General features: G+C 44.3%; 2 protein-coding genes across 3 annotated transcripts in view; both read right to left on the reverse strand.

Moving 5' to 3' along the window:
• The window catches only part of STRIP2 (striatin interacting protein 2), a 50478-nt gene extending 44323 nt beyond the window's left edge, over positions 1–6155 (reverse strand). The window contains exons 1-2 of the mRNA XM_008154022.3: positions 6011–6155; positions 1185–1254 (exon numbers count right to left, since the gene is read on the reverse strand). Of these exons, the coding sequence (XP_008152244.2) occupies positions 1185–1254; positions 6011–6139 (199 nt within the window). The 5' untranslated portion in view covers positions 6140–6155. The remainder of the gene's footprint in view (positions 1–1184; positions 1255–6010) is intronic.
• Positions 6156–12468: 6313 nt separating this feature from the next.
• The window catches only part of AHCYL2 (adenosylhomocysteinase like 2), a 179578-nt gene continuing 167567 nt past the window's right edge, over positions 12469–24479 (reverse strand). For both annotated transcript variants that reach the window (XM_028129045.2, XM_008154024.3), the window contains exons 13-17: positions 16118–16216; positions 14647–14715; positions 14446–14524; positions 13026–13146; positions 12469–12638 (exon numbers count right to left, since the gene is read on the reverse strand). In XM_028129045.2, the coding sequence (XP_027984846.1) occupies positions 12632–12638; positions 13026–13146; positions 14446–14524; positions 14647–14715; positions 16118–16216 (375 nt within the window). In that variant the 3' untranslated portion in view covers positions 12469–12631. The remainder of the gene's footprint in view (positions 12639–13025; positions 13147–14445; positions 14525–14646; positions 14716–16117; positions 16217–24479) is intronic.

The following is a 24479-nucleotide window of genomic DNA, read 5'->3' on the forward strand; positions in this document are numbered from 1 at the left end:
CTATTCTATAAATTCCTATTCATTCTTTGACCATTTCACCACGTCTCTTCTCTCTCTCTCCCTCCCTCACTCCTTACACACACACACACACACACACACACACACACACTCACACACACACACATATTATGTATTCTAATTTTTTGTTGGTAATTAAACTTAGCTATTTCAAAATTTATTCCCTGTGCTTATTCACAAGAACTTCTTTAAAAATGTTTGTCTCTTTTCTTTGAAAAAAATCATATCTCAAAGTATCACTTCCACGTGATGGAATATTTAACTTTCACACCATCTCCACCCAAAGCTCATTTATTAATAACTGGCCTTCACAGCACGTGTAACATGGAGGCCCTTAATGTGAGGACATCATATTTAGCCTAAGCCAGTGGTCAGCAAACTGCGGCTCTCGAGCCACATGCGGCTCTTTGGCCCCTTGAGTTTTTAGCATAGGCCAGCTTAGGAGTACCCTAATTAAGTTAATAACAATGTACCTACCTATATAGTTTAAAAAATTTGGCTCTCAAAAGAAATTTCAATCGTTGTACTGTTGATATTTGGCTCTGTTGACTAATGAGTTTGCCGACCACTGGCCTAAGCTAAAAACCCAGAGAGAAGCAGCCCAGCACTGAAAGGAGAATGGGATCACACAGCTCCACTCTGACGGCTAACGGTGATGTGGCCAGCCTTGCTCAGCTGGCCAGTTGTCTATAGAGTTTTTCTTCAGCCATTGCTGAGATTTATTTAAGGGGCAGGTGTTGAGGGAAGGTAGCAAGATGGAGGTAGAAGAGAAAAGGAGAGAGAGCGAATGGAATAGAGAAGGAGAGGGTGGCAGAAAGAAGGGGACATGCAAAGATACAGGTGAATATGAGAAGAGAAAGAGAGGAGAAACAGGAGAAGGTGGAGGGAAAACAGATTTGAGAGTGCACCAAAAAAGAATAAAGAGTGTAAGCAGAAAAGAGTGACAGAATGAAAGAATGGAGTGTACCATAGCCACGGGAGAATTCAGACAGAAATGTGAACAAAGAGATATTTACCCTGAAGGGTAGCGAGAAGAGGGAATGAGGAGAACAGCCTTTGTTCTATAGCCACTTGTTGAGAACAGACAAGCTGCCAAGGGAGATGACAAGCCCCTTCCTCTCCCTCTTGGCCACCTTCCACTCTCTACAGACCCATCTACCTCATACCTGACAACTCTGCGGCATGCCCATCTGCATCTCCATACTCAAATTCCAGAGTGGGGCAGTCCACAGAGCCCTGTAATGGAGAAATCTTTGCGGTAACTTGGGGAAAGGGTTGACAAAAGGAGATTATACCCTAATTTCATCCTCTTCCCCTCTTGGAGGCCAAGGTTAAATCAGGGAGGCAGCTAGAAGAGTTCCATCTGTGCCTTTCATCTAGGAGGTAACCTTTTACAAGCCAAAATTTTTATTTAAAAAATTTTTTTCTTTATTGATTAAGGTATTACCTGTATTCTTATCCCCCTATTGCCTCCCCTACTCCCCACCCCCCACTCATGCCCTCACGCCCCTAATGTCTGTGTCCATTGGTTAGGCTTATATGCATGCATACAAGTCTTTTGGTTGATCTCTCCCCCTTAACCCCACCCTCCCCTTACCTTCCCTCTGAGGTTTGACAGTCTGGTCTATGCTTCTCTGTCTCTGGATCTGTTTTTGTTCATCAGTTTATACTGTTCATTATATTCCACAAATGAGTGAGATCATGTGATATTTATCTTTCTCTGACTGGCTTATTTTGCTTAGCATAATGCTCTCCAGTTCCATCCATGCTGCTGCAAATGGTAAGAATTCCTTCTTTTTTACCACAGCGTAGTATTCCATTGTGTAGATGTACCACAGTTTTTTAATCTACTCATCTGCTGATGGGCACTTAGGCTGTTTCCAAATTTTAACTATGGTAAATTGTGCTGCTATGAACATAGGGGTGCATATATCCTTTCTGATTGGTGTTTCTAGTTTCTTGGGATATATTCCTAGAAGTGGAATCACTGGGTCAAATGGGAGTTCCATTTTTAGTTTTTTGAGGAAACTCCATACTGTTCTCCACAGTGGCTGCATCAGTCTGCATTTCCACAAGCAGTTATAAGCCAAAATTGAGGCTCAGTGCTGGGAGGGGCTGAAGATTCCTATGTAGAATCAGAAACTCTGGGTAATGGGCCAGGATTGTGAACAGATATGAAAGCTATAATCTGTGCCCATATCTGATCGACATAAACACAGACCAGAAGAGCATCTAGCTGATCCCCAGAAAAACGCGATGGACAAAAATAAGAGGTGAACTGTATTCTAACTGCAACTCTGTCATTAACCCACTATATGATTTGGGGCAAATATCATTCTATGGATCATAATTCCTCATCTGTAAAAAGAGGTCCTTCAGCCCTAATGTTCCAAACTTTAGGACTGTCAAATAAGGTAGCATTTCTACTCCAATTTGTATTAAAGACTAGATCTCCTATGATGGTGTATGTATAAATTATCCTATATAATAAAACCCTAATATGCAAATAAATCGAACTGCAGAATGACTCGCACTGACCATCAGGGGGCAGACGCTCAACGCAGGAGCTGCCCCTGTGGTCAGTGCGCTCCCACAGGGGGAGCACCGCTCAGCCAGAAGCCGGGCTGATGGTGAGTGCAGCGGCAGTGGCAGGAGCCTCTCCTGCCTCGGTGGCAGCACTAAGGACCCCTCCGGGGATGTCCGACTGCCGGCTTAGGCCCACTCCCCCTTAGGCCGGCAGTTGGACATTCCCTGAGAGGTCCCAGACTGCGAGAGGGCATAGGCTGGGCTGAGGACACACCCCCCATCCCCCAGTGCACCGGGTCTCTAGTTTTAATATAATCCCCTAACCTCTTTAAGCACTTTGGGGTATTTCCTACCAGTACGTATTAATCTATCTGAGTTTTTAAAATTTTGAATCTCAGGTCTGTGGCATACTGTCACATATTATGTGATCTTGAGCAAATTACTTAACCTCTCAGTGTGGTGTAAGGAAATATATTTAGTCTTTGCCCCACCTCCCTCCCATTTCTGGCACCGAACTCCTAAAACCTCTGGAATTTCCTGAGTGATGGGAGTGTCTGATATTTATAAGGGGACTTGTCAACCATACTTGTGTTTAAGCTAATGAGGTGACTCACAGGAACCCAAAGAGTTTCAAAGGAGGGGCTGGCCCTACCTCAAGGGAGGGGAGGAGGCTGGAGACTGAGTTCAATCACAAGGCCAGTGGTTTAATCAACCATGCCTAGGTAATAAAACTTCATATAGCCGAAACCGGTTTGGCTCAGTAGATAGAGCGTTGGTCTGTGGACTGAAGGGTCCCAGGTTTGATTCCGGTCAAGAGCATGTACATTGGTTGCGGGGCACATCCCCGGTAGGGGGTGTGCAGGAGGCAGCTGGTCGATGTTTCTCTCTCATCGATGATTCTAGCTCTCTATCCCTCTCCCTTCCTCTCTGTAAAAAATCAATAAAATATATTTTAAAAACACACAACAAAAACAAAAAAAAACTTCATATAAAAACCATGAAACAGTGAGGTTTGGGCACACAATGCCCAAATTTTCCTCGTTTTGCCACAAACTCTGTCAAGGACTTTGGGAACCAATTAAACCAGAGGATCTGGCTCAAAGAGGCCAGAGGTGAATCCTTTGGTAAGTTAAGAATCTTTTTATTAAGCAAATGATTATTATCTAACTTTCTTTTTAGGTTGAGAAGTTCATACCTAAACGCCATTGTGAAAGGGTAGGTCAACAGTGCCCTATAAACAGTGACATGTACATAGGAGACGCTCTTAAGCCAAATAATTGTCTTTCAGCAATTCTTTAGCACCCCTAGAGAGGAAAGAAAACCATCTCTCCTGAGGACTAGCTTACACAGGAAAGCAAGAGGAGGGAGGGAGGGAAGGAAAAGCCCACGGTCATCTGAGTCTGGCACCTGGGTGTTGTAGTGATACTGACAAGCAGAAGCAGCTCTCCTGCTGCAGTGGAAGGTAGAGGAAAGCTAATCTCTCCAGCCAGCCTTTTGGCAGGCAATGAGCCCAGATAGAGAGGATCATCGCAGTTGTTCATTTCCAAGCATGACAAGTGCAGCTGCAGGCAGTCAGGAGGTAAACTGCAGTGCAGGTGGAAAGCTCTGAGTCTCGGGATACTGAGCTCACTGGGGTACTGAACTCACCAGCAAAGGTAAAGTAGTATCAGAGCCTTTTCCTAAAGGAAGACTTGATAGGTAGGGACAAGGCTTCTGGCGTCAGGAGGAGTTTTAATTCCCTCAAAGAACATATCACTCTGAAATTATGTTACTTATTAGCATATTGTCTGTCTCGCCACTCCCACTGGAATATTAGTTCCGAAGAGCAAAGATGTTATCTTGTTCATGGCTGTATCCCTAGCACCTAAGTTAGTGCTGGGCATATAGAATGACTATTCCCTCCCCCCAAAATATACCACATTTGAGTAAGAAAAATGTCTCTAAGGGGGAAGGATGCAAAGGGTGCCCTAAAAGGCCAGATTGGTACTGAGGCAGGGGGGGAAGATGACGTGGTGGATAGAACCCTGCCTGATCTAGCAAGGCAGGAGGGCTGAACTATGCCTCTGAAAGTGGTGTGATTTGGGGCCAGTCTTTTCACCTCTTCTACTTCTCTCTTTTAAAAAATGGGATGGATTCCTACTCTGTCTGTATCAAGATGGAAAGCATACATGAAATCCCTTTGGAAACGGTGAGATAGCATTCAAATGGTACACCCTGGACTTGGATGCTTAAGACCCGGCACTCAGAACCAGCTCTGTCCCTTGATGTGGGGGTGTACAGTACTGCTAAGAGCTGCTCTGAACTGACCCATTACATGCAGGGTACCTGCACTGCCTTAAACATTTTACATTCAATTATCTCACTTTGGCTTTATTACAACCTCCCAAGGCACATAGCGTTAACCTCATTTTACAGATGAAGAAACTGGAGCGCCTAGAGGTTTGGCAATTTGCCAAAAGTCAACACAGAGAATAAATGGCGGGGCCTGGGATTCAGAACCTGGTCTGCCTGACTCCAAAGCTTGGGACTCCTGGCCTCTAAGCCAGAGATGTACTAGCATGATCGTGGGCAAGTTACTTCTGTCTCTTTCACGTCTGTGAAACCAAGGGCTAACCCGGGTGATCGCTACAGACCCTCGCACACCGGACATCCCACAGTCTGTTCTCCTGGTCCCCGCTCAGACCCAGTTCTACTCGGGGCTGGTTGATGGAGACTGGCTGGAGGAGGGCGGGGGGGGGGGGGGCAGTGATATGATCCAATCCTTTCATCCTCCAGGCTAGGGGTTTATTTATTTATTATTTTCCAGAAGAGGAAGCGACCCAAACATTCATACTCCTATGTGTGGGTTTGGATCCTGGGACAGTCCCATCCACTCACTCCTGCTCTGGCCCCGCCTGAATCCTGTCTCATTAACCCTTCCAGGTAGCGGTCCCGCGGTCGGTGGAGCCTGCCGCACACACGGGGGCGTGGGAAGGGGGACGGCAGAAGGCCCGCGGCACAGCTGGACCGGCTCGGGAGCCCGGGTGGCGGGCAGCGCCCCCAGCCCGCTCCTCTGCCCTGCGGCGGCGGCGGCGGCGGCGCTCCGGCCTCCCACCCCTCACGCAGGTCCTCCACCGCCGCGCGCCCGTTTGCTCCTCTGTCAGTGGGAGTACGAATTCCCACCTCCAGGGGCTGCAGCCACGAGTGAGATAAAGGTTGGAAAAGTACCTGGTACGCTCGAGATCGCGCTCCATCTCCGGGAGCGGAGGCCAGAGGGCTCGCAAGCCCCGACCTGCTCGCGGCAGGAGAGGGGAGGAGAGGGGTCCGGCGCTGCAGAGCCCAGAGTCCAGACAGCGGCGCACCCGCAGGCGCCCGCTCTCAGGGGGGACTCGGGGCGCGGGAGGGGAACCGGGCCACCGCCCCTCAGCCGCCGCTTCCCGCCCGCGGGCACCTCCCGGCCCCAACAGAAGCTCTCCGGGCTCCTCACCTCTGACTCCCGCCGCTGGCTTCGGAACACTTCCCGGCCCTTGGGCGACGCCTGCTTCCCTTTGCCGCCGCCGTTGCCGTTGCCATTGGCGGGCGGGCTCCCGGCCCCCGGTGCCACCAGGTCCTCCATGCGGCTCCGGTCAGGGGCTCCGCTCCGCTGCTCAGCGCTCTCTGCCCGAGGCGACCCCGCCGCCGCGCGCCGCCGGCACGGCCCCGCCCCCTGAACGGCTATTGGCTGCGGCCGCTTTCCGCAGCCCCGCCCCGCGGCGCAATTGGCTGTTCGACCCCTTGGAGCGGGACTTGGAGGGGGGCTCTTTCAAGGGAACAGCCCCCGTCTTTTTTCCCTGTCCTGCGGCGCCGCCGGTAGCGGTGGGCTCCCGGGTGGGCTCCCAGCTCTACCTCCCGAATTGTGGGCCTGAGCTCAAGGCGGCTATCCCTTTGCTTCTCTCTCGGTGTCCCTCAGCTACACCTCCTCCCAAAGAGCGACCTTTTCGGGGAGCTCGATTCTTCTCCTCCCGTTCCACTGCAGCTGCTTCCCCGTGACCGCAGACCTCTGCCCCCAACTGCACGCGTCCCAAATCCCGCTTCCATCGCAGGGAAGGGATGGCACCGCCAGGTGGCCAGGGACACCGCAGGAAACGAGGGACTCGCCCTCTCTGAAGCTCAGAGTGAGGACTTAGCTGGGAGACTGGGGGTTCACAGGTGAGGTGGGGCGTTTTCGCTTCACTGAAATTGCGGGTGCCTCTCAGGGCTGCTCCTGGTCATCCGCCTTCCTCTGCAGAAGTGGGCACCTTCCTCACGTTGTGATCTAGGGAGTTAAAAGGGAACGGAGAGCAAGCGCTCCCGCCCCACCCTCACCCCGAGTCTTTTGCTTCATTCTTCTAAGATCCTTCCTGGGGGCAAAGGAGGCTGCGTGGCTTGCCCACCCTGGAATTTATCTAAAAAGCAGTAAACGTTTTGGCAGTCTGGGTTGGTAACAGTAGCCCCAAGGAAGCAGCCTGGGGAGAATGGGTGTGATTGGTGACCTGCCACTCTTTCCAGGCATTGCACCAGGGACCTTTCAGGTATATCACACCTCTCGCTGACAGGTTGTTTTCATGAATCCAATATCACTGGCGAGGAAGTCGGGACCCACAGAGATGAATTACTCCTTGCAGGTCTCAAGGCATCATATTCTATCTTGTTTCAGTGCCTTCAAATGCGCTGTTCTCTCTCTGGAGGAACTGCTGTTCTTCCTTACAGATTCTATTTAGTCATCACCTCCTCCTCCGGGAAGCCTTCCCTTTGACCCTCCTCAACCCTTTCAGGCGGTGTTGGTGTCAGGCCACGTCAGCCTGGGTCCAAAATCCTTCTATTTTCCACTATATCCCACAGGGAAGGGCCTGAAGAAGTTACTCCCCTGTTTACTTCTTAGGGACAATTCTGTTCCTTTCTTAGCCCTACCTTTCTTTCACATTTTCCTCTGCTAGTTAGTAGGTGATAGGTCAGGCAGAGTTGAGAGAGGGAGCGGTCCTTGGAGCATTCCGAGTTCCTTTTTCTCCCTGGTCCCCAACATCTTCTTATTGCACCCTCTCACCATTTTCCCTTTCCTTTCTTATCCCCACCTCTCACCCTCCACCTACAACCTGGATAAAAGCTCGAGAGTAGAGCCAAGTTTAATTCATTTTTGTATGCCTCATTTATGTATTGTTTACACAGGGTTTATGTACTATTGACTGAAAAATTATTTGTTGTGGGGGCTGTCCTGTGCATTGTAGGATGTTTAGCAGCATCCCAGGCCTCTCCTCACTAGATGCCAATAGTTCCCTCCCCCGAGGATGACAACCAAAAGTCTCCAGATATTGCAAAATGTCCCCAGAGGGGCAATATCTTCTGGGGTTGAGACTCACTGGTTCAGCAGAATTGAATTCATATGAATTTCCAAGAAAGTCCCTGGCTCAAGGCTGAAACTATTTGATTTTGGAATTCTTCTCAGGGTATAATTTGTTAAACTCTTAAGGACTCATACTCTGCTTTAAAATTCACAACCTACGCCTAGCTCATCACTGCTTCAGTGTGGTAAACCTGCCACAGCACAGCCCATTAGCGTTTCTTAATAAAAGAATCAATGATTCTACCTTCCCTCTTCCCAATACCTCTCCTCCTAAACAGTCAGAGCTCTAAGATTGACAGGCCCTGAACTTCATGTTCTCTTTTGTGAGCCTAGTCAGTCAGCAGGATCTCTTATGGTGGTGGCAGGCAGGAGTGGCCGCTTTTGAGGCTTGTTCCTTTCCAGCCTGTCACTAGGGCAAAGATGGCAAAGTGACCTTCAGTTGAAAGTAGGATTGAGGACTGCTCTCAAGACCCCTCTGTAAAGCTTTTTGTTGAGTCTAGAGCTCCTCCTGGCTTCAGTTTCAGAGAAGGGTTTTGAAAAATTGGTATTGTGGAGTTTGCAAAGAATCAACATGAGGATAGACCTCAATCCATTATCTTTTTCACAACTAGTGGAATGGAAGACATCGATGTATTATAGGTCCAGGCTTTCAGAGTTTGTCATAAGGAGGAAGCTATCTGGAAACAACTCCTGGAAGAAGTAACAAGAAACCAGATTAACTGAAAACTTTGAAACTTTATAAGTCATGGAATTGGCACACACTCCCTCTCTTAGTTTGTCAACAATGAAGTGGCAGCTATCATTACCACTAACCACAGAGGTGACCATAAATATACCTGGGAGATAATTAGGGGCTGGTCTATAAGTTTTTCCATCTTTGCAGAGATGGCTCCCATGCTGAGTTATTTTTAAACTTCCAAAAATTCAGGTTTCCTGAGGCCTTTGGTAGAGAGAGGGCTGGAGGTATAAATAGGTATATTACAAGGACCAAATATACCCTTCTCCATATAAGTACTCCACTATAATCCATGGAGGTCAGATATATGATTAAATAGGTAACACCTTACATGGAGAAAGTTTAAAAATAAGATGCAGGAAGTCTTAAAATACCTATTTTTAAAGGATATCAGGCAGCCAAGGTAAAGTAGTAGAAAAAGAATAGAATACCCTCCTCTCTCAAAAGTCACGTGTGGGTGTAATGAGAAAACATCTTGCATTCAGAATGTAGAACTAGTTTAGGTTACCAACTAAAGAAGCTGTCTACCAGAAGCTGCTCAGAAATGGCTACTCTACAGGTAGTTGAGGAAGAACAGGAAGTTAGACTCATCCTCTGGTTACTGATTTAGTCGGGCAAAACCTGACTTAGAGATAAATCTCTGCCAGATTAATTTCTTTCTTCCCTTTGGTAGTATGTTGTCAGGTCCTGGATGTCAGGGTTGTTTGGTCCTAAACCCTTGGATGCTAGCTTCTGTGCTCTCCAGCTAAGGGTAGTGGGCTTGGGGAGTTTATAATGACACTTTAATTTCTCTGCCTTAAGCCTACACTTCTCAACTCCCAGTTCTGAGAAAGCAGTATATTTATACATGCAACGGAGGGGTGAGGTGGGGGAATATTAATTAGTGGAATGACCCATCATGGAATAGGGTTTCAAGGCTAAGGCCATTTAACATGCCTATTGGTAACTGCTTCAGTTTTTCACATCCTTGCCCTACAGCAAGCTCTTTAGCCTGTTGCCCAGAAACCTCTCTCATCTCTGTATTAGTTCATAGAAGCAAAGAATACTCTCAAGACAGGAATCCATTTAAGAATATTTTATTTATCTTTTCAGATTACATGTTCATTATTGCTGATCTAATACAATCACTTAGACATAAAGATTTCTAAGAGCCTCTTCAGAAATGGTGATCCTTAGAGGTTTTATTTCCTTTCAGTTAGATGACAATGAGAACTAGATGGTTATTTTTATATATATATATATGTATGTATATATAGTTTAGAACTTGTCCATATATGATTTGCTGGTGTTGCCTATTTTCTTTCAATAATTTTCCTTAATTAAAAAAAGCTTAATGCAACAATGCATTCAAATTTCTTTTTTAAAACTGTGACAAAGTTAATTTTGAAAAAACCATAGGAGCAGCAATTTTAGATCTGTTCAGAGAAAAGCCAAGCAGCAAAAAAGCTTTGCAGGAGTATATGGCCATGGGAGCCGTGCTCAGATGGGAGGATAGGATGAGGAGGTAGGAGGGCAGAGGGAGTGGACCAAATACGTTTCTTTAAAAAAAAGAAGAGAGAAAGAAAACAATTTTTTCATTAAGAAGACAAAAAAGACCTTGAAAAGTAGCACAAATTCATCATAGGGAAAATGGTAAGTATTCCCACAGGCCAGGGCCACATATAGAGATAATCAGTTTTCTTTCCCATGCTTCCAGATACCTAGGATGCGTCTAGGTGAGAGCTTGAGGGAAGAAGACACATTTGCTCTGATTCCAAGGGTAGAGGAAATGACCAAATTCCAACTAAGGGAGAACCCAAATTCTCAGGAGGCCTGTGCCTCCTTCTTCTCAATGACTGACGACACAGGATCCCCAGAGAGAAAGGAGAACAAGTCATCTGGAACTCAGAGGCAAATACCTCATTCTGGGCAGCAAAACTAGCAACGTAACCTAGAAGCCCAGTGTGGCTCCTTTTTCATTTGGAAGGGCATGTTCTGTCAGGATCAGCACAAAGAAAGCTCCATAGAGAGCCAGGCTTTGCTGAGAAACAGCAGGTTATGACTTTTGGCCTAAGAACATAATAGGCTAGAGTTTAGATATCTGCCTAAGGAATTTTCTCTAGATATAAGATAAAGTACAAAAATCTGAATCTTTTGCAAAAAGGATCCAATTAATTAATACAAAAATCAGAACTGGGTAAGCAAGTGAAAAAATTAAATAGCCTTGTGGAATTTTCAGCATTTATGATCTTCTTCATGAAAGAATATAGCCATGTATGTGGCTTTTTTCCAGTACTTGCTAAGACATACGGCCTTTGAGTAATCAGACTGTATGGGTTGAGCCTATATGGTATTTAATGAAGCAAACAGTCATTTACCTATGGTCCTCCTCCCTGCCTCCAAAAGGAAGATCACTTCCAGAGGTATATAGGAAGAGCAGGGTAAGTTGGAGAAGGTGGAGGTTGGGGAGGAGAATTAGAGTGGGAAGGTTACAGTGACCCTGGATAGTCTGGTGTTTTCTTGAGTCACCTTGGTCTTGACTCTTAGAGGCAGACCAGGATAGGAAAAAAGCAAAACAGGAAAACTAAACAAACCTGAGAGTCTAATTAGGGTTGGAAGGGGGGAAGGGGACTCACTTCATTCAAGATTTGTAGGGCCCCTCTAGACTTTAACTCTTAGAACCAATCTGGTTCCATTGGAACCCTAAGACCAATAGGTCTGTCTCCAAAAGGAATCAAACTCTTAGGTGGGACATAAAATTTCAGGCTGCTCACATTACTAATTGTTTGTAATGTTGGAGTTACTCAAGAAATGACAGGCCCATAAGATGGAAAAGGCCAGAACATAATAAGATATCCCAACAGAGAAGAAATACCAGACTAAATTACAGAAACATTAGATTTCGGTTTCATCAACAGCTGAATGTCTGATGAAATTCAACCTAAACAAACTGACTTTGATCATCTGGACACAGTTTACAGTGTCATCTCTATACAGTTAGTCAGTTATGCTGCAAAGATCTTCCTAGGAGACAAATAAATACATTCTGCTTCTTTAGGGTGTCAAGCTGTGGGCCTGAAAGACCTGTCCCATTTCCAAAGCCATCCACTCCAAATCCCTTGGAAAGTATGCCTTTCCCTGCTCAGTTTCAGAAGCAGTTTTAGGCAATAAAAGGAAGTTTCAGGAAGCAATGTTTCACATTGCTGAGACAGTGTCAATTTGGAGAGAGCTTCCTGGGAAACTATCCAGTTAAATGACAAGGAAGTACAACCATGGGCCCCAGTAGGGCTGCCTCCCACTCCCTGAGCAGAGAGAGGGTAGCTGGGTTAGAAAGATGGCTAAACATATGTCTGACAAATATCAGAGATGCTGAGGAAATAATGGAAGCACATTCCTCTTGGAACCAGAAAGCGTTAAAATGGACATAAGTACTTGAGAAGAAAGGAGTCCCTCGTGAAGGAGACTTCCAGTAAGCATAGGCATAGCTGAGTTCTTGGTGCAGCTTGCCAAAGCCCTAACAATCCTTTCCAACCATTTTATAAAGAAGGCAGTGACAATGATGATGGCTGGGAACCCAGGCCATGTTAATACAGTGGCTTCCAAAAAGCCTTATCTGGGGACAAACCAAAGCTGAGAAAAGCAGCTGTTGAAAATGTATCCCAGAAAACCCCAGGAAACAAGGAGTCCGGAATCCCGGGACTAACGCCTGAGCCTGAACAAGAGAAGAATGGCCACTGCTAAGGCTTCCGTCAATGGGGAATAATGCAAAAGCTGCCCTGGGAATGGTTGCCCATTTCTTTCCTTCCTCAGCCTGTCCTCTGCGGCTCTCACAGCCCTCGGGGCAGTAACCACTCTGGGCCAAGGCGACAGGCACAGGATTCTAGATTTTAATAAATAAATAATCTAACATATAGGGTGAGCACGGCGGGCAGCTGATTAGAGAAGCAGCTTGCTGGGTTCCTTCCTGTATAGGAGTGGAGAAAAGGCTTGGAGTTCTATTCCTTAAAACTTCTTCTGGCTTGAGTTACAGGAACTTAATACCTGGAGGGAAAAAGAAAGATGAGACAGTGATGTTATCAGCTTGTGGGGATGCTGGGACATGAAGAGCCTGCTTAGAGGTGTGCTAGGGAGGCAGGGACTTTTCTGGAGTGTATGGTGAGGGTAGATAATTGTGGTACTTTTTCACATCAGTAAAAAAAGCCAGTATTTCTTTATAAAGAGGTAAAAATCATATCAAGAAGATGAAATGAATAAAGGCGAATTCAGGGAAGGGAACACTAATGTCTTGAGAAAGCCTCAGAGTCTTTTGGGGGTGGCAGTGAGGGAAGGTGGGTTTATTTTCCTGAGTCCATGTAAATATGGTGATGATGCAAAGACCAATTTGGTCTTCACTACCCAGGCTTCCGTTTTCTAGGGAACCCAAGGCACCTGTAGTAATTAGGCTTGAAGGGCCCATTCTTGTTGAGTCCCAGATACTTGGCCTGCTCATCTGTCAGCTCTGTCAGGTGGGCATCAAAGGTGGGCAGGTGTAGGCTGGCCACATACTCATCTGGAACAGACCACAGAAGCCCTGGTATAAGCATTCATGCCTCTTGTCTGGCTGTTCTCTCCATGTTAGGCCTTAAAAAGTTGAAAGACACCTTCTAATTCTTGGAGCTGAATGAAAAACGCTTAACGTTTGCTCACTGGCCCTTAGTTCTAAGGAATGGTTGCTTGAACTTTGAACCCATAAACTTTTCAAAGCCATTACCTTTCTTCCTTACAAGCTGCTTTGGTCTTGAACCTTTCCTTCTCCTTGGGGAGAAATGAAAGAAATAGGCCTTTGGGTCTAAAAGAAAGGATGGGCTAGTGGGAGGACTAAAAAATGGGAAGCTCCAACTTTAGTTCTGCCTCAAACTCTATACTTTGAGTCACTCAGAAAAACTAACATCTGGTAAATCTGAAAGGAATGATACTACACTGTTTGTCTTACTTTCAGTACGTTTAGTTCTCTTATGATTTGTTTACATTCCCTTTCCTGAATGCATATTACTTATTCAAAATTTTATGTCATTTCCTATGTATTTGTTTGGTCTCCCTAACTTCACTTCATATTCAGAATATGGACTGCTCTATTTCTTTTATATCCTTCCAAAGTGTCTACTCAAGGAAAACATGTCAACTTCTAACAGCTGCTTTGCATTTAGAGCTAAAGCAAAATGAAACCAGAAGCTGATTTATTCCCCGATCTTTGTGTCAGGAGCTTATAAATACACTGTTTCAGTTCAGGTGCTTGAGGCAGGTTCTTTAAAAATTTAAGACAGTTTAATGTTTCTCTTATACAAAACACCCACATAACTAAACTCGTCATAGAAGCTATTCAGAAGCTTTCTTTTGGCCTGAAACAATGGGTTAAGAGTTAGAAGGCGTAGTATGAAGGTCCTCCTGGTCTGAGAGAGTTTGGTAGGGGCTGCCTAGAACTGGAATAAGTCAGATGTTGCAAGGTAGGAGATGATTCCTCTCTCTTGGGGAAAATCTTTTTCTTCTTTGAGATTCTTACATACAAGATACTTGATGAGAGAAAACCCTTAAAATGCACAGGCAGGTAAACAAAATCACAGCAAAGTGTCATGACTTTACTGGAGCAACCCATGTGGAACATGGGATCAATCAGCTGAGGATGGAACCTAGGAATTCTAGCTCCTACTTTACATGATAAACATCTCTCTCTCTCTCTCTGTCTCTGTCTCTCTCTCGATCTCACTCTCGCTCTTTCCTGTCCTTAAGAAACATAATGCTCCCAAACTTCAGTTAACCTCTGATTCTGAACTACTTTGGTAAGGATGAGGATGGAAGAGCACATACTTACCCATTTTCTTGGGCAACAGGTAGACATCCTGCTTATAGCGACCCTCAGGAGCATTGTAAAGCTCTATCAAGGCCAGAGCCTAGAAAAACAGAGAGATGGAAGCTGATGTGCCATTCACAGCCATCCACCCCATATCAAGTAAAACCCTGATGGTCTCAGGATCCTCTCCAGACCACTGCTTTCCCACTCTGGAGGCCTTACCTGAGTAGTAGCAGTAATTGAGAGCACAAATGTAGGCACTGTAGAGCAGCTTAGGTTCAGCAGACGGCCCTGGAGAGCAAGGATTACGACACAAACTGGTTAGGACCAAGTCTCCATGGAGCCTTTGAGAGGTGAGGGAAGAGTATGCCTGCAGTTTCCAAATACTTCCCAATAACATTGCTGGGCAAAAAGCAGGTGTTCAATAAATAGAAATTAATTGATTGACATTTAAATGAAACCATAAAAAGTTCTGGAGAATTTGATGAAGGTAGCAGATAAAAGATCTCTGGGATTATGTAAAAAAGATGGTTACAGATACTGAGTCTTAGGCCAGCCTTTCAATTTCCTACTTTCTACAGCAGAATATTCTCCTTCCAAGATATTGACATTCCTTTGAAAGACTGTCCTAACCAATGATGTAGTCAAATCCAGGGGAAACTCTCCAGATTGAGAGGAAAGACTTTTTATTTTTGGATTGAGGAAGCTGTGATGATTTTTGTGTTCTTTCTCAGTTTGGTTCCCCTAAATTCAAGGGCTACCTTGTATTTTGAGTGGATGATTCAGAGACTAGAAGAGCTAGAAACTGTCCCCAATGCCATCCTTTCCTACTTCATTTCCTAGAAAGCTTGACAACCTTTTTTGCTCAACCACAGGCACCAAAAACAATTGGTGACTTGCTTTTGTCACAAGAATGACTAGATGGACCTTCCAGGGCAACGAGAAATAAGTCACCAGACAGTGGGCTGACATCAAAGCAATTAATAGATATTTAACAACCTGTCCCTCCCCTCCCTATACAATTCCTTTCTTGTAAATAAATAATTCAGTCCCTTTATAGATGCTGTAAAGTATCTGAGAAGGTGAGATAAGGTGAGGAAAGTTAAAGAGAACAGGAAGGACACTCAAAAGGCCAATGAAAGTCAAGACAAAGTCTGAGTTAGAAGAAGCCAGGAGAGGGAACTATCAATCATACAACCAGTATATAGTTGGGTACATACTGCATGTCTGGCTCAATTCAGGGGAATGGACACTCAAAAATGGAATCTATCATAAAGACATGACCTACCCGGAGCTTGCCTAAGATAGTCTTAGTTATAGTCAGGAATATCTACTTTGTGCTTACAGATTAAATCATCCCACAACCGACACTATCTCTTTGTAAGAATCACTCAGAGTGGCATGGGTTCTATCCATTAATTTCTTTCACAGTAATAGTCATTATCTGACTCAGCCTGTAGAGTGACATAGAGAGACAGGATAATTGGTGAAAAGTGGGGAACCAAAATAGTTTCTTAATTGCTAAATGAAAATGAAAAGACCTTTCACAGTTAGATGTAAAATCCATTGGTAAAGTAGTTAAGCTGTGCTTAAGAGGAGTTGAAAAGTATGAGAGAACATGAGGAGGAGGAGATCTGAGTATTGCAGTCTCTCCTGTCAGAGCTGAATCTCTCTTACCAGCCTCAGGTCTTACCTCTGCCAGCAATACTATCCTCTTGCCATCAGGCCATATTACATGGTCAACTTGGGACCTCACTCGCTCCCAGGTCAGTTCTGGTGTCCGCAGACTCGCCTGGAATACATACAGCAAGCACATCATCAGCCATGCCAGGTCCCACTTGGTGGACGAAAAGTGTTGAAGGGAGCCATTTCAAATAGCAAGTTGAAAGGAGCAACCAACATGCTAGATAGAGAATACCTGTCCTGGGTTGGTTAGGACTGTTCCATTTCAGGAAATTTAATCTTAGGCCCAGCCAGGGAGGGATCACTCAGGATGTCATTCCACAACATATACAGTACGCCCACTCTCTGCTGAGCACAGTAAAAGGTGCTATGGGAAATACAAAAGAAACCAAAGACGTGGTTTCTGCCTTCAAAAAGCTCTTATTTTGGCTAGGGACACAAAACAATACATATGTGATGGGGGGAAAAGCCTTTAAAATACTTACAAAGCAACATGCAAACAAGTGCAAATTAATACAGTGCAAACTGAATACATAAGTGCCAAAGAGACACACAAAAAAGGAGGGTCAGAGCTGAGTGAGATTAGTTAGAGAAGGCTGAACATCCTAAACATAGCATGCTAGGGCCCAAGTTCTGCCCTCATGTCCCAGTGTCCCAGGTTCCACCTTCTGAATGATGGTGGTTCACCCTAAAGTTACAGAAGCTCTGTGACCTCAGTGCACATGTGAAGTAGCCTTTAGAGAAATGCTTAATGATAGAATAAAGCTCCCAATGGGCTCACCCTCCTTCCATTTCTGTATATTGTATATTCCGAGAACAAGAGAAGAAATGTTAGGTTTATTAACAGCAGCAATCAAATAACAGTAATAAGGTTAGACTGAAGACAACTTCCTTCTTCCAAAAGGCAATGCCTAAAACAGAAAGTCCATATTCTAAGAGTACCTATAAATTGGATCATGGTGGTAAAATTGAGGATTTCTGCCAAATAGTAGTTTTCAGACAAAGAGAAACACTTCAGTTACATAATAATCATTTACTGAGTACATACTATATTCTAGACACTGTAGTAAAGGACACTATTATAAGGCTATGGACTCCTCTACTAGAATGTGAGCTATTTCTGGATAGGGAATGTATCTTTTTACATTTTCAGCCTAGTGGGAAAGATAGACATATAATGATATGTTAGTATATTCAGGATAGTATTAATGGTCTGGGTCTATTTATTAGGTAAATGGGAAATAAATAAATTTCTTGAAATGTCAAGTTCAACCTTTCTAGAGGGCAATTTGGCAGTAGATAACAAAATTTTATATGTACACTAGAGGCCCGGTGCACAATATTCATGCACTGGGGAGGGGGGTTCTGGCCTGCGCCCTCTTGCAGTCTGGGACCCCTTGGGGGTCCTTAGCACTGCCACAGAGGTGGGAGAGGCTCCCACTACAGCCGCTACATTCGCCAGCCATGAGCTCGGCTTCTGGCTGAGGGGCACTCCCCTTGTGGGAGCACACTGACAACCAGGGGGCAGCTCCTGCATTGAGCGTCTGCACCCTGGTGGTCAATGCACATTATAGCAACCAGTTGTTCCGCTGTTTGGTCAATTTGCATATTAGCCTTTTATTATATAGGATAATCTTTGACCAATCAATTTCCCTTTGAAGGCTGTATCCTATAGAAACACTTGCTCAATAAAAGTGCCCAAGAATGTTCATCCAGTGTGGTTTCTAAGAGCAAAATCTAAATCAACAAGGAAATGGCTAAGTAAACCAAGATAATTCTATACAATGAAATATTATATAATTGTTTTAAAAAAGAAGTATATCTATATGTGTTAACATGAAAACCATTCATTATTGTTAAGTGAAAAAATCAAGTTGCAGAACAATCCTACCTAATAAAAGAGTAATATGCAAATTGACCACACCTCTGCTACACCCACAATCCACACCCACCAGCCAATCAGAGCGAGTATGCAAATAAACCCAACCAAGATGGCTACGGCCACAGAGAGCAGGAGGGAGGCTTGGGTTTCCCAGGCAACAGAGGAAGCCAAGCTTTCCGCCTGCCCTTGCTGGCCTAAGCCTCCACTCAAGGCTACAAAGTTTCAATTATAGAAGGTAAACAAATCCAAACAGAAATGGCAGCAGCCACAGATCTGGAAAGAGTGGGAGGCTAGGGTTGCCCCCGGCAATGGAAGAAGCAAAGCTTTCCCCACACCCTGGCCAGCCCAGGCCTCCGCTTAAGGCTACAAAGTTTCAATTATAGAAGGATAATAAACTCCAACAGAAATGGCTGCAGCCACGGAGTGAGCAGGAGGCTTGGCTCCGCTCTAGGCTACAAAGTTTCAATTGTAGAAGGTAAAAAAATTCCAGATACCAGGGCCTCTGCTTGGGTCTTCAGGGGGCGTGGCCAGCCTGCAAACCACCACAGGCCCCTCGCTCAGGCTGCCCCACGCCCCAAGGGAACCCCCACCCTGATCTGGGACACCCTTCAGGGCAAACCAGCTGGTCCCCACCCGTGCACCAGGCCTCTATCCTATCTAATAAAAGAGTAATATGCAGATTGACCATCACTCCAACATACAATATGGCTGCCCCCATGTGGTCAAAGATCCTGACCCCATGTGGACACAAGATGGCCAGTAGGGGAGGGCAGGTGGGAGGCACCAGGCCTGCAAGGGAGGGCAGTTGAGAGGGACCAGGCCTAAAAGGGAGGGCAGTTAGAGGTGATCAACCCTGTAGGGGAGGGCAGTTAGGGGTGACCAGGCCGGCAGAGGAGGAAAGTTGGGGACAAACAGGCTGGCAGGGTAGCAGTTAGGCATCAATCAGGCTGGCAGCGGAGTGGTTAGGGGGTGATCAGGCTGGCAGGCAGAAGCGGTTAGGGGCAATCAAGAAGGCAGGCAGGCGAGCAGTTGGGAGCCAGCAGTCCTGGATTGTGAGAGGGATGTCTGACTGCCCGTTTAGGCCCGATCCCGGTGGGCAGTCGGACATCCCTCGAGGGGTCCCAGATTGGAGAGGGTGCAGGCTGGGCTGAGGGACACTCCCCCCCTCCGTGCATGAATTTTGTGCACCGGGCCTCTAGTATAGTATAATCTCAATTATGTAAATTTTTTATTTCTTACTTTAAGCGTATTTATATTGTTTGAAATGTTAAACTAAGCAAATATTACTTTTTAAAAAGTTTTTTAGCAAATATTACTTTAAAATTAGAATTTTAAAAAGAAATTTTATGAGTACTATAAATAGAGTTAAAAAGAAATTTAAGCAAATATAATTTTGAGATGTTAAGGATAGAAATTAAGTTAGAAATATCACCATGGAAGGCAATAACAACATAGAGCCAAGAGATACTCCTTGGTGACACTGGTATTTATTGATTGAGATGATGGAACTTTAAAATGGCTATGCTGCAAGCGAAATACCCAAGGATCAGTTTTAAAATGGGGTTTGAAGAGCTCTCCAGGCAACTTCAATAACCTACTTAGGTCTATTTGACTGCCATGCTCCTCAAGAGAAGGGTTTCCTATGGCTCTAGCACAGCTTTACGAGGATTTCTCTTAAAGACATCCAATTGTCTGTGGATTTACAATCACTAAACAGCCCGCCAGGAAAAAGTTCCCTAATGCAGACTACCACCTTCCCAAGCTAGGTGTGTGTCCATGTAAATCAGCCAGTTACTATACTTGCACAAACTGGTATTACATGATTAGGAACAGTGCACATCAGTGTTTTTTTATTTTTTTTTTCAGGGAAAACAGCTGTGGTTCTTGTTTTGCAAAGCATGGAGTAAACTTTTAAAGCATCTATAATAATAAAAGTGTAATATGCTAGTTAGACTGGACACTGCGAGGGAAGCCCGGGTCCCGGGTCCCTGCCAGCGGCCAGAGGGAAGCCCAGGTCCCAGGTGCCAGAGGGAAGCCAGTGCTGGTAGCCAGGGGAAGGAAGGCCTACTCTTGGACTAATTTTGTGCATCGGGCCTCTAGTGTGTACATAATGATTAAACCACTTGAATTATGAAGCTTACAGGCCTTCTATGTGATGCACATGGGTAAGCAGATCTGCTTTCAAGGGAGAGGCAATATGCGAAAGACATGGCCTAAAGACAGCTTAGAGCCCAGCTGGTGTGGTTCAGTGGTTGGTTGTCGACCCATGAACCAAGAGGTCACCAGATCAATTCCTGGTCAGGGCACAGGCCCAGGTTGTGGGCTTGATCCCCAGTAGGAGGCGTGCAAGAGGCAGCCAATCGATGTTTCTCTCATCACTGTTTCATCTTTTTATCCCTCTCCCTTCCTCTTTCTCTAAAAAAAATCAATAAAAACATAATTAAAAAAAAAAAAGGCAGCTAAGAGCACAATCCCTATCACAGGTTCCCTACAGCATTAATATTTCTCAGGAAAAAAATGCAGCTTTTAAATGACCAATTCTTGATGAGCTATTCCTTGTTTAAATGCAGCAGTCGACATCTCAAGGTTAGGTAAAACTATAAATTTCTACTTAAAAAGAAAAACACACCTTAAATTTTGAATATTAAAAACATCTGGATAAAAAACTTACCAACTCATTCTCCTTCGCAGTTGCACTGAGTTGACTTACAGTGATTCTCCTTTCTTTTTCTCACACTCTGCACCCAATCCATTTAGCAAATCCTATTGGTCCTATCTTCACAATATATGACTTCTTATCACCTTCAGTGCTTACCCATCTGATCCAAGCTACCAACTGCTATCGCTGGAAATACTGAAAGAGCCTCCTATGGTCTCTATCACTACTCAAGTAGTGGACATGTTTGTTTTTTTTATACAACGGCCAGAGTAATCTTTTAAAACACAAGTCAGATTTTGTCAGTTACCTATTCAAAACCTTCCAATGGCTTCCCTGTGCCCAGAATAAAATCTAAAGCCCTTATCATGGCCTACAAAGTTCTACATAACACACTACCTCCTTGAGTTGTCTCCTATCCTCATCCCCTTCCCCATTCTGTTCCTGCCAAGATGGTATCCTTTCTGTTCCTCAAGCACATTAAGCACTTTCTACCTTGGCGTCTTTTACTCACTATTCTCTGAAGAGAATTCTCAGAAGGCTTGCTCTTCTTGCTGTTTTTCTTCAACTCTACGCACTAACTGACAATAACTGTCTATTTTTTAAAATGTATTTTTATTGATTTCAGAGAGGAAGGGAGAGGAAGAGAGAGATAGAAACATCAATGATGAGAGAGAATCATTGGTTGGCTGCCTCCTGCCCCCTACTGGGGACTGAGCTCGCAACCCAGGCATGTGCCCTTGACCAGAATCGAACGCGGGACTCTTGAGTCCACAGGCAGGCCTACGCTCTACACACTGAGCCAAACTGGCTAGGGCGACTGTCTATTTATTTATTGTCTGCCTCCCACATTGGAATATAAAATCCAGGAGAGCAGGCATGTTGTTGTTCTTTGCTATTCTTCAGACAAACACTTGGCACAGAGCAGAGCAAGCATTCAATACAAATTTGCTAAATAGCGAATGAACATTCTGGTTTCAATTATTAGTTGATTTTGCTAATTCCTTAAATTTCATTTTACATTCCCTATGACACTTCCAATCAAAGGCAGAGTAACTTAATTTTTCTAAAGCCCTTCTGAGCATCTCCCTTTCTAGACTATTTGGTTTAGTCATATACCCTCTGCTAAGAAAAGCACAAAAAGAACTGAGAGATGGCCTTTGGCTACTGTACCTGGAAGATACTGAGGCTACCTAGCAATACCTGTAAAACTAGGCCTACCGTATTTTCTGGCGTATAGGACGACTTTTTAACCCAGGAAAATCTTCTCAAAAGTCGGGGGTCGTCTTATACGCCGGGTGTCATCTTATAGGGCGGGTATATCCCAAACTCTATATTTTAACTGGAAAAGTTGGGGGTCGTCTTATACACCCAGTCGTCTTATACGCGGGAAAATACGGTACTCTAAACACAGAAGCCAGGGTGATCTTTTAAAAATAAAAGTCATCCTTTGAAAACAGAAGTCAGACTCTTATAAATATTAGCAGCATTCCCTATTTCTCTCAGAATAAAATCAGTTCTTACAATGGCCTATGAGACCCTATAAGATCTGGCTCATTACCTCTCTGACCTCATCCTGCCCCTTATTCATTCTATTCCAACCATTCTGGCCTCATTGTTGATCCTCAAACAGACAAGGCACCCTCCTGCCTCAGGGCACTTATCTGACTATTCTTTCATCTTGAAATACTCTTCACCTAAAAACCCATGACTAATTCCTTCAAGTCTGCTCAAACATCACCTTCTCATAGAGGCTTACACCTGACTCCTCTAATTAAAATTATAACTCAGCACTCTATGCCCTGGTCAGTGTGTCTCAGTTGGTTGGGCATTGTCCCATGCATCGAAAGGCTGTTAGTTCAATTCCTGGTCAGGGCACATGCCCTGGATGCGGGCTCAATCCCCAGTGGGGGTGTACAGCAGAAGGCATCTGATGCATGTTTCTCTCCCTCTCTCTTCCTTTCTCTAAGTGAATAAAAATATTAATAAAATAAAATTATAACTCAGTGCTCTTGATTACCTTTACCATGCTTTACTTTTTCTTTGTTCCATAGTGCTTTTGCCTTCTAACATACTATACATTTTACTTATTATGTTTATTGTTTTTTATTTTCTTCTCTAAAATGTAAGCTCCAGCCCTAGCCGGTTTGACTCAATGGACAGAGCATCCACCTGTGGACCAAAGGGTCCTGGGTTCAATTCCGGTCAAGGGCATGTACCTCGGTTGCAGGCTCCTCCCTGGCCTAGGCCCTGGTCAGGGCTCATGCAGGAGGCAACCAATAGATGTGTTTCTCTCACATAGATGTTTCTCTCTGTCTTTCTCTCTCTCTCTAAAAATCAATGGAAAAGTATCCTCGTGTGAGGATTAAAAAAAAAAAAAAAAGTGAGCTCTGTGAGGGCAGGAATGTTTGCCTGTTTTGTTCACTGATTCCAGGAATCTAGACAGCACCTGGCATGTAACAATCACTTTAAATGTTTACGATTAAAGGTAAGGAGTCTCCTGGCCTTTAGCCTGAGAGATTATTTATGTCTGGGCTGCCTTCAGAGGAGAGATCACCATCACGATGTGAAGTTAATTTGGAAATCACGAGGAAGTAATAGTGCAGAAAAACAAAACAAAACAAACAAACAAACAAAAAACTAGCCTAGAAGTAAAGTCCTGGGTTTTGTGTTTAAATTCATTTTTTAAAGCAATGTGTATGACTAAATAATGTACTTAACTTCTTATTTTTCCAACTAAAAATCAAGGACAAGAATAATGCCTCGTGAGGTGATCAAGAGAATGAAATGAGATAAAGTAAAAATATTAAAATGCATGTTTGCATTTGGAATTCTTTCCAGTTCAGTGCTTCTTGAGGGTTTAGAAGGGAAAATTCCTTTCTCCTTCTCTTAATCAGAAAATTTCTCATTAAGGCTCAGAGCAGGACTACTACTACTTCCCTTAAGTTTTTCCCATTTGGGGGCTCTCTAAGAAGATTAATCCAGAAAAGTACTATGTGCTAGGCAGTTTTAGAAATATTAATATCTTAGATCATTTACTAAAGGGGCAGTATAGCACATAAGTGAAACTTAACCCAACCACAACCACAACAAAAAAAACTAACTAAATGATTCATAAGCAAAATATCGTTGTAAAACAGAGTAATGGAGCCGTGCCACTCAAAAACATCAAGGGTAGAATAGGCTTTGGTAGGTTGTTTGTCCAGCTATTTTTATAAATAAAAAAATAGAGCACAGAGTTAAAAAGAGAAACCATTTAAAATAGATATTATTCAACAGGCTCTCAATATATCAACTGATCCTTACCTGGCAATGCTGAAGCTCAATCAGAGCAGCCCTCAGTGGAGATAAAAGCATGCTTTGCTTGAGCCATTTACCCAGAGAGAAATACAGTTGTGCCAGAAAAATGCCATAAAATACTAAAAACAGAGTGAAAGTCACACTGAGAAATACTTTGGTTAATTCTGAAAAGAAATAAATAGCACTTCTATTAACTCTTACTTGGGCAACTTAGTTGGACCAAATGTTATTTTGGATTTGAAAATTTTAGGGTGAATATAATCAAATTAGAGAATCAAATTTGAAGAACATGTGCTACTGAGTTGATTATGGCACCTAGAGATCCAATTACTATAGTTGGAAAACAGTTAAGGGGAGACTTAGCCCAATGAAAGAGGGAGAGAGAAAAAGAAACCATAGTATTTGACAGACACAGTCAAACTTAAGCAATGTTCTCATTCCAGCCCACAGATTTCTCTCCCTTGACTTGTTTCCTTAAACCAACCTATCTTACCTTTATGGTAAAATTAAACATTCCCAGAATACTGACTACCA

Source organism: Eptesicus fuscus, chromosome 14 (genome assembly GCF_027574615.1).
Source record: "Eptesicus fuscus isolate TK198812 chromosome 14, DD_ASM_mEF_20220401, whole genome shotgun sequence".
Taxonomy (NCBI): Eukaryota; Metazoa; Chordata; class Mammalia; order Chiroptera; family Vespertilionidae; genus Eptesicus; species Eptesicus fuscus.